We start from the raw sequence: 9026 nt of genomic DNA, 5'->3' as shown, positions 1-9026 counted from the left end.
TTTACAATTTCATAATTAGTGTCAAGGTCAATTACTTTCAGAAAAGCACTAACATCATCAGTTACATCTGTCACATTTCACTTTGGACCTGAGAGAATTTGCACAATGTTTTTCTCTTGGTTTTCAACATTTTAACACACTCACTTTTACACCAATGCATAACTTTGTTGTTTGCAGTACAGAATTCCCACACATCTGATATCTCTTAGAGAACTTTATCATCATCTTCTTCAAGTTCAGATCCACTGCCATGGTCCTCATATTCAATGTTTTGATCACTCAAGTCCATTTCACTTTCCTCCAAGTCTGGAAAGTCTGGATGTACTTCATCATCACTTTCTTCAAGTAGTTTGCAAACATTGTTGTCTGAGACAATCTTTGAACTGAAATACAATGTCAAAAGAAATGAAGTGAAAAAACTAACGCAGATGCCATTATGAACAAGTTAACATCTAACTTGTTGAAACCTGGCTACTATTAAATACCCTCCTGGTTTCATTGCATGTGTGGAATGTTTACATCACAAGTTTGGCTGAACAACCAGTCATCATCCATGCATACAATTTACATCATAATAGCCATTACTCAACTGTTTGCTTGAAAAAGTTCAGTTCTAGACACAAGACATCACAACATGTTAGCATCACCAAATTAATGTAGGCCTCTCTTGTGTCAGTAGCAGCTTAAATGTTTATTACCCTTATGCTGTCATGTGTTTATTCACTTATAATACTATATCCTAAATGAATTAGTGAATTATTATAGGATCTTCTCTCTTAACTTAGTCACACCAGGCTTACTGTGGTCTTATTGCTTGTCTGATGGCAACATGTCTCATGTTTGTTGTTTTATACAAAAATGTTGATACATGAATTAGGTATTATATTAATATTTTACACTTTGTAAATAGAAAATACCATTTTGTGTACACATAAGTAAAGCCTACACATGAAGTATGATGGCCAATCTAAGCTGTATGTGATAGTCGCAGTCTATACTGCGTTGGAACTTTGCTGTTAGTGATTTCTAGCCAATAGATTATCAGAAGTTTGACTGCCAACATAAATGGTACCTGAGAGTATCAAACATGCTGCCGAAAAATCCTAGTATTTTTGGTTTCTGCTCAGTATAATATCACACTTTTTTTACCATATATAACTTATTTTATGTAAATCATTGATCTAGAACATGTAACTAAACTGTTGATTCAGAGGCATATAGAAATGGATGTGAGATGTACACTCCTGGAAATGGAAAAAAGAACACATTGACACCGGTGTGTCAGACCCATCATACTTGCTCCGGACACTGCGAGAGGGCTGTACAAGCAATGATCACACGCACAGCACAGCGGACACACCAGGAACCGCGGTGTTGGCCGTCGAATGGCGCTAGCTTCGCAGCATTTGTGCACTGCCACCGTCAGTGTCAGCCAGTTTGCCGTGGCATACGGAGCTCCATCGCAGTCTTTAACACTGGTAGCATGCCGTGACAGCGTGGACGTGAACCGTATGTGCAGTTGACGGACTTTGAGCGAGGGCGTATAGTGGGCATGCGGGAGGCCGGGTGGACGTACCGCTGAATTGCTCAACACGTGGGGCGTGAGGTCTCCACAGTACATCGATGTTGTCGCCAGTGGTCGGCGGAAGGTGCACGTGCCCGTCGACCTGGGATCGGACCGCAGTGACGCACGGATGCACACCAAGACCGTAGGATCCTACGCAGTGCCATAGGGGACCGCACCGCCACTTCCCAGCAAATTAGGGACACTGTTGCTCCTGGGGTATCGGCGAGGACCATTCGCAACCGTCTCCATGAAGCTGGGCTACGGTCCCGCACACCGTTAGGCCATCTTCTGCTCACGCCCCAACATCGTGCAGCCTGCCTCCAGTGGTGTCGCGACAGGCGTGAATGGAGGGACGAATGGAGACGTGTCATCTTCAGCGATGAGAGTCGCTTCTGCCTTGGTGCCAATGACGGTCGTATGCGTGTTTGGCGCCGTGCAGGTGAGCGCCACAATCAGGACTGCATACGACCGAGGCGCACAGGGCCAACACCCGGCATCATGGTGTGGGGAGCGATCTCCTACACTGGCCGTACACCACTGGTGATCGTCGAGGGGACACTGAATAGTGCACGGTACATCCAAACCGTCATCGAACCCATCGTTCTACCATTCCTAGACCGGCAAGAGAACTTGCTGTTCCAACAGGACAATGCACGTCCGCATGTATCCCGTGCCACCCAACGTGCTCTAGAAGGTGTAAGTCAACTACCCTGGCCAGCAAGATCTCCGGATCTGTCCCCCATTGAGCATGTTTGGGACTGGATGAAGCGTCGTCTCACATGGTCTGCACGTCCAGCACGAACGCTGGTCCAACTGAGGCGCCAGGTGGAAATGGCATGGCAAGCCGTTCCACAGGACTACATCCAGCATCTCTACGATCGTCTCCATGGGAGAATAGCAGCCTGCATTGCTGCGAAAGGTGGATATACACTGTACTAGTGCCGACATTGTGCATGCTCTGTTGCTTGTGTCTATGTGCCTGTGGTTCTGTCAGTGTGATCATGTGATGTATCTGACCCCAGGAATGTGTCAATAAAGTTTCCCCTTCCTGGGACAATGAATTCACGGTGTTCTTATTTCAATTTCCAGGAGTGTATATACATTGATTTTTCAGTTTCTCTTATGTGTTTGTTGATCAAATAGTCCACAAATGTAGGTGAATAACGACCAATGGACACAGTATTTCAGCAGTCAGACATGTTGCCATCATCAGGTGCACTGGTGAACTGACCTCCTGAAGTCATGCAGCCAACTTACCATATTTTACAAGCTATAAGACACATCTTTAATTTTTAAGCAATTTTTTAAATTACATTTTTACCATTTTTATTATTAGGCTGTAAAGCCAGACTAAAAAAATTCTTTGTTTGTAAAACTGACAGTTCAGATCCCTGAAGATCATCATCTCAACTCGCTTATTTTTCTTCTTCTTCTTTGCCATCATCATTTTCCTCTTCATGAAAAAGAGCACTTCATGAAATATTTAATGATAACATCTTCTCTCACTCTAGGTCATGGCTGTTTCATCCACTGACACACTTGTTTGATTGTTTGCTGTTTTAAAACTCTCCTTGGCTTGAATTTGAGTTGGTATTCATCCAATCATCTATTTGTTACATCCCTCTCGCATATACACTTTAAATGATTTATTTATCAAGACATCAAGAGGTTGCAGTTGTGAAGTAAGTGCTGCCAGAATAACAGCAAGCTCTGTGTTTTCTTGTCTCATTTTCTCTTTCACAGAATTTTTCAAGTGACTACTAAACTTCTCTCCCACGTTTGATTAATCCATAATTCTGTATCAGCTTCATCCATCTGACCCTTGTCATGTATGTGAACACCTGATGGTATTTCATAAGGTTTTGGCAATGTTTTGCACTTGAAGAAGATCACTGGATTGAGTTTAGTACCATCAGTACAACATGAAAAGACAATAATGTAGTGCATTTTTACATGTCCACTCGCTTTTATAGTCACAGTTTTAGCACCTTTCATGGCAACAGTTTCATTTCTTGGGCCATCAAATGTATGAGGAGTTTTGTCTGTATTTGCTATTTGGCTCAGTTCCACACTGTTTCCCTTTTGATGTTGTATAATAAAGTGATGGAAAGATAAAATTTTCTCTCCCTATTCTTGTGGGACTTTGTGAGATATTTTGGTTTTGGTTTGCATGCTAAGTCCAGGATGCTTCATAAACCTGTAGCACCAACCAATTCCACAATTAAGGTCTGTTAAGTTCCACTGTAGCACTACCTTATGAGCATATATTTGAATTGTTCTTTTATTAATCCAATGCCATTTTAATGGTGTCCTTGTACCCATTTGAATACTTTATTTTATAGTTTTGACTGTTTTGCATTCAATCTGCTATTTGCATATTTAGTCTTCCTCATATTTTTTAGTTCTTTACTAGACTGTCAATTGTGAATGGTTTTGTTCCATTGATGGAGGGTCAAAATGCTACTCAGCTGCTCTGTTTCCATGCTCATCTGCATATACTCTTACTTTCAGTTTATAGCTCATACCATATTAATACTTTTTATTTTTTCCATTATAAAACTAGCTACAAACAAAAATCACTTTCATTTCAAGTTCACTGACACCATTGACTACAATGAAGCTTCACAGGCTAGACAGCATTCTGGGTATGTGATGCCAAGGTGGGAGGAAGACAGAATTAGCAAGCTTGTTAATTCCTGCAACTTACGTTTGTCAAGTAGGTGCACTGCTGCTGTCATTTGAATCCAATGTTGCCAGATAGAGATGGGTTTTCTGCAGCATTGAATATGTGGCCATTTTTAAGACTGGTGGGAATTTCAAGTCAAACACTGGACACTTCTATATTAATTTCAAATGTAAGATGCACCTGAATTTTGGAGGCAATTTTTCAAAGGTAAAAGTGTGTCTTACAGTCCATAGAACATGTTATACCCCTCCCACTGCAAGCCATTCCCTTCACGCTCCATGACGAAAGGTGCACGATGGCACTTGTGGAGATAAAGAAATTGTTACCAGAAGGATTGGTATCACCCAGACTTTACAGCCCTCCAAGGTTCACAAAGAAGGGATTCCATTACACCCCTTTGTCAGAAATATCAGAGCTCCTACATATTTGCTGGAAAAATACCTGATAGAGATACTAAGTCATTAGTGGGTAAATGCCCACATGACATCCAGGATCCTATCAATTTTGTGGAACTTCTACACAACGACAAGCTGAAAGACTCAGATGTTGTGGTGAGCTTTGACATTTTGTTAATCACCACGGTGTCTCTATGTGAGTCACTGTTCAGGAATTTGATGAGAAGACCACTGAACTTTTCAGGCATGCCCTGTCTGCTCCACGAAATGAAACACCTCAGAACTGTGTTCTGAAAAAATGGTTAATCTGAATGGGAGATCAAGTGCACTATTTGACCTTCCTCTTCTCCTGTCCCCGACTATAGTACAACATGTGGAGGTGGAAGAAATCATGAAGGAAGAGATAGTCACAGACTTTACACAATGCACTGGCGTGGTATTGGGAAAAATTTGGCATATACTGAAGAAGCACTCTCAGTTCATTGAGGGCATGTTATCATTCAGATTTCAATTAATAAGATCATTATGACATCAGAACCAGTAATCTTTACCTTGTGAATGACATAATTTGTAAATTGCTATGAGATTTCACTGGTGTGATCCACTGATCCATAACTTCAGTCAAGTTATATGATAATTTTTTTCTACCTGCAAGACGCCTCACCTGTGCTTGCAATGTTCCTCAATAGCTGCACTTCTGGTGTCTGTCATTTTCTTGTATTCCTTTTCTTGTTTCAGTCTTGTGTTGCCTAATGTTGAGAATCAAACAAAATTTGTGACTGGATTAGAGGTTCTCGGTAGGCAAAATATAACATATTATCTTGGATGCAGGGTCATTGATGGAAGTAGCAGTAATTTCAGGTATGCCCCAGAGATATGTGTTGTGACCCTTGTTGTACTTGTTTTGTGTTAATAACCTAGTAGACAATGTTAATAGCAACCTCAGATGATGCAGTTAGCTACAATGAAGTACTGTCTGAAAAGAGAAGGTGCCTACATAAGATTCTAAATTGGTGCATAGATTGACAACTTGCTTTAAATATACATGAATGTAAAATAATTATGCACTTCACAAAATTGAAAATACTTAATATCCTTTAACTATGATAACAATGATTCACAATTAGTCAACTCACACATCTGGATGTAATAATTTGTAGGGATACAAAATTGGATGATCACTTAAGCTCAGTTGTAGGTAAAGTAGGTCAATGACAAGATACTAGGAAAATGCAGTTAGACTGCAAAGGAGACTGTCTATAAATCACTTGTGCTTCCCATCTTAGAATATCACTGAAGGAATATTGAAAATATGTATATGGAAGCCTACTTATGATATTTCAATAACCAGCATTAAGTGGAGAATGTAGATATATTCTTCAGTCCCTATGTACTACTCTCATAGGGACTATGATGTAAAAGTGAAACTAATTGTAGCATACACAGAGACATTTAATCAGTCATCCTTCCCATGCTCTGTACACAGTGGGAATGGAAAGAAATTCCTTATATGTTGTAGGTCCATACCAAGCACTCTCTGCCACACACTTCACTGGTTTATCAAGTATGTATATAGATGTAGAATACTAATAATGCTCAGTTTGCAACTAAGTGGGCATAACCAGGAAATCAGGCATCAAAATATCACGGACAGTGGGATACATACTCTACCTAATGCTTAAACAAAGTTGAAAATGATTCAAAATTTGTGAAATCAACAAATATATATAACTATACAGACAAAATGAGATTGCATGCAGATGCATTTCAGTATGCAAGCCAACAAGAAAACTGTCAGCTTCCATAGAGGGCTGTTAAAAGGATTTATATTTATTTGAATAGCTCTTTTACAGTGCACTTTCAAGCAATATTTGAGTTCTTGCTGTGTTTATTCTTCTTACTCTTCACTCACATTCATTTCATACATTCTGATCTCTGCTTCTGGATCCATTCAATGTTATGACACGGTTTTCTATTTCTTTCTTGTTTGTCCCTGAAGACCACATACTGAATTTTGTTCCTAACCAAATCACTGTTATACAAGTCCATTACATTGATTTTTGCTTCTTTGAGGTCATTTAGCATCTGTGTAAACAATGCAGTTTGTTCTTTCAGCTTCATTATTTTACTAAAGATTTACATCATCAGTCTGTCATATCCATTTCAGCAGCAGCCATTCTGCAACAAATATTTTTAACAGCCATAAGCAGAATTACTCCTTCCAATTTTATAAAATACTAAAATAAATCACCCTTTCAGTTAGTTGTAGTGGCCTTCCTCAAGGTAAAGACTAATTGATTTTTGCCTGAGGAAGGCTGCTGCAGCTCGGTTGAAAAGTCTAAATTTTGGTATTGTAATTATTTTGTAAAATGACATGGCTGATCTAATCTACTCTTTTTGCTACGGGGTAAAAGCGTCAAAAATTATTTTTAAAGATGTTCAGCAAACCTCACTGGTGAACAGTTCTGTGGGTTGTGTGATTAATTCTCAACACCTTGAGAACATAAAAAAGGTAGCGAAATTAACATTGTGTGGCCTAATAATTCACAAAACTTGTAAAAATTGTTTAATACATATCTTTCTCTCTTCTTTGAAGCTTTATGAATGTTTCTCAATGGCTCAGTATGTCTAAAAGTATGTAACCCTTTTTGACGAGTAGAAATACAAGATCAAAGATATGTGTTAATCATAGAAATTAATAGTAATGAAACTTTTTTCTCATAATTATTTTCACGTTTTAATACTTCATTTGAAGAACACATTATAAAACAGAAAATTGTTTTACATCACATCTTTCTCAACCACATACTACAAAACTCATCTTAACAACTACTGAAATGCATCGAGGAGGCAAGAAGATCAATGATGTATTTAGTTACACAAAGATGTTGTTTGAAGACAGTATATACAAGGAAAGACTATTTTCTGGGTAATTCATAATTTTGATGATTGACATTATAAATGTTGTAAGTATTTGTAAACAAATTATAGAAGTAACAATAATAATAATTATAATAATAATAATTATTATTATTAGTGATGTTTTTCTAAATTATAAAATATTTTTGACCATTTTTTAGTATTACTACTGCCTATTTGAAATAGAGGAAACTACAGCCGTAATTTTTCCCGAGGGCATGCAGCTTTACTGTATGGTTAAATGATGATGGCGTCCTCTTGGGTAAAATATTCCGGAGGTAAAATAGTCCCCCATTCGGATCTCCGGGTGGGGACTACTCAGGAGGACGTCGTTATCAGGAGAAAGAAAACTGGCATTCTACGGATCGGAATGTGGAATGTCAGATCCCTTAATCGGGGAGGTAGGTTAGAAAATTTAAAAAGGGAAATGGATAGGTTAAAGTTAGATATAGTGGGAATTACTGAAGTTCGGTGGCAGGAGGAACAAGACTTTTGGTCAGATGAATACAGGGTTATAAATAAAAAAACGAATAGAAGTAATGCAGGAGTAGGTTTGATAATGAATAAAAAAATAGGAGTGGAGGTAAGCTACTACAAACAGCATAGTGAATGCATTATTGTGGCTAAGATAGACACCAAGCCCATGCCTACTACAGTAGTGCAGGTTTATATGCCAACTAGCTCTGTGGATGACAAAGAAATTGAAGAAATGTATGATGAAATAAAAGAAATTATTCAGGTAGTGAAGGTAGGCGAAAATTTAATAGTCATGGGTGACTGGAATTCGAGAGTAGGAAAAGGGAGAGAAGGAAACATAGTAGGTGAATATGGATTGGGGTTAAGAAATGAAAGAGGAAGCCATCTGGTAGAATTTTGTACAGAACAGAACTTAATCATAGCTAACACTTGGTTCAAGAATCGTAACAGAAAGTTGTATACATGGAAGAATCTTGGAGATACTAGTAGGTATCAGGTAGATTATATAATGGTAAGACAGAGATTTAGGAACCAGGTTTTAAATTGTAAGACATTTCCAGGGGCAGATGTGGACTCTGACCACAATTTATTGGTTATGAACTGTAGATTAAAACTGAACAAACTGCAAAAAGGTGGGAATTTAAGGAGATGGTACCTGGATAAACTGACTAAACCAGAGGTTGTAGAGAGTTTCAGGGAGAGCACAAGGGAGCAATTGACAGGAATGGAGGAAAGAAATACAGTAGAAGGAGAATGGGTAGCTTTGAGGGATTAAGTAGCGAAGGCAGCAGAGGACAAAGTAGGTAAAAAGATGAGGGCTAGTAGAAATCCTTGGGTAACAGAAGAAATGTTGTATTTAATTGATGAAAGGAGAAAATATAAAAATGCAGTAAATGAAGCAGGCAAAAAGGAATATAAACGTCTCAAAACTGAGATTGACAGTAAGTGCAAAATGGCTAAGCAGGGATGGCTAGAGGACAAA

At 38.7% G+C, this 9026-nt stretch overlaps 1 protein-coding gene across 1 annotated transcript in view; it reads right to left on the bottom strand.

The window, feature by feature from the left end:
- Positions 1–205: 205 nt before the first annotated feature.
- Positions 206–9026, bottom strand: part of LOC126188646 (uncharacterized) — a 175326-nt gene continuing 166505 nt past the window's right edge. The window contains exons 4-5 of the mRNA XM_049930248.1: positions 1073–1119; positions 206–383 (exon numbers count right to left, since the gene is read on the bottom strand). Of these exons, the coding sequence (XP_049786205.1) occupies positions 206–383; positions 1073–1119 (225 nt within the window). The remainder of the gene's footprint in view (positions 384–1072; positions 1120–9026) is intronic.

Source organism: Schistocerca cancellata, chromosome 5, assembly GCF_023864275.1.
Source record: "Schistocerca cancellata isolate TAMUIC-IGC-003103 chromosome 5, iqSchCanc2.1, whole genome shotgun sequence".
NCBI lineage: Eukaryota > Metazoa > Arthropoda > Insecta > Orthoptera > Acrididae > Schistocerca > Schistocerca cancellata.
This window is presented reverse-complemented; position numbering and strand designations above follow the sequence as displayed.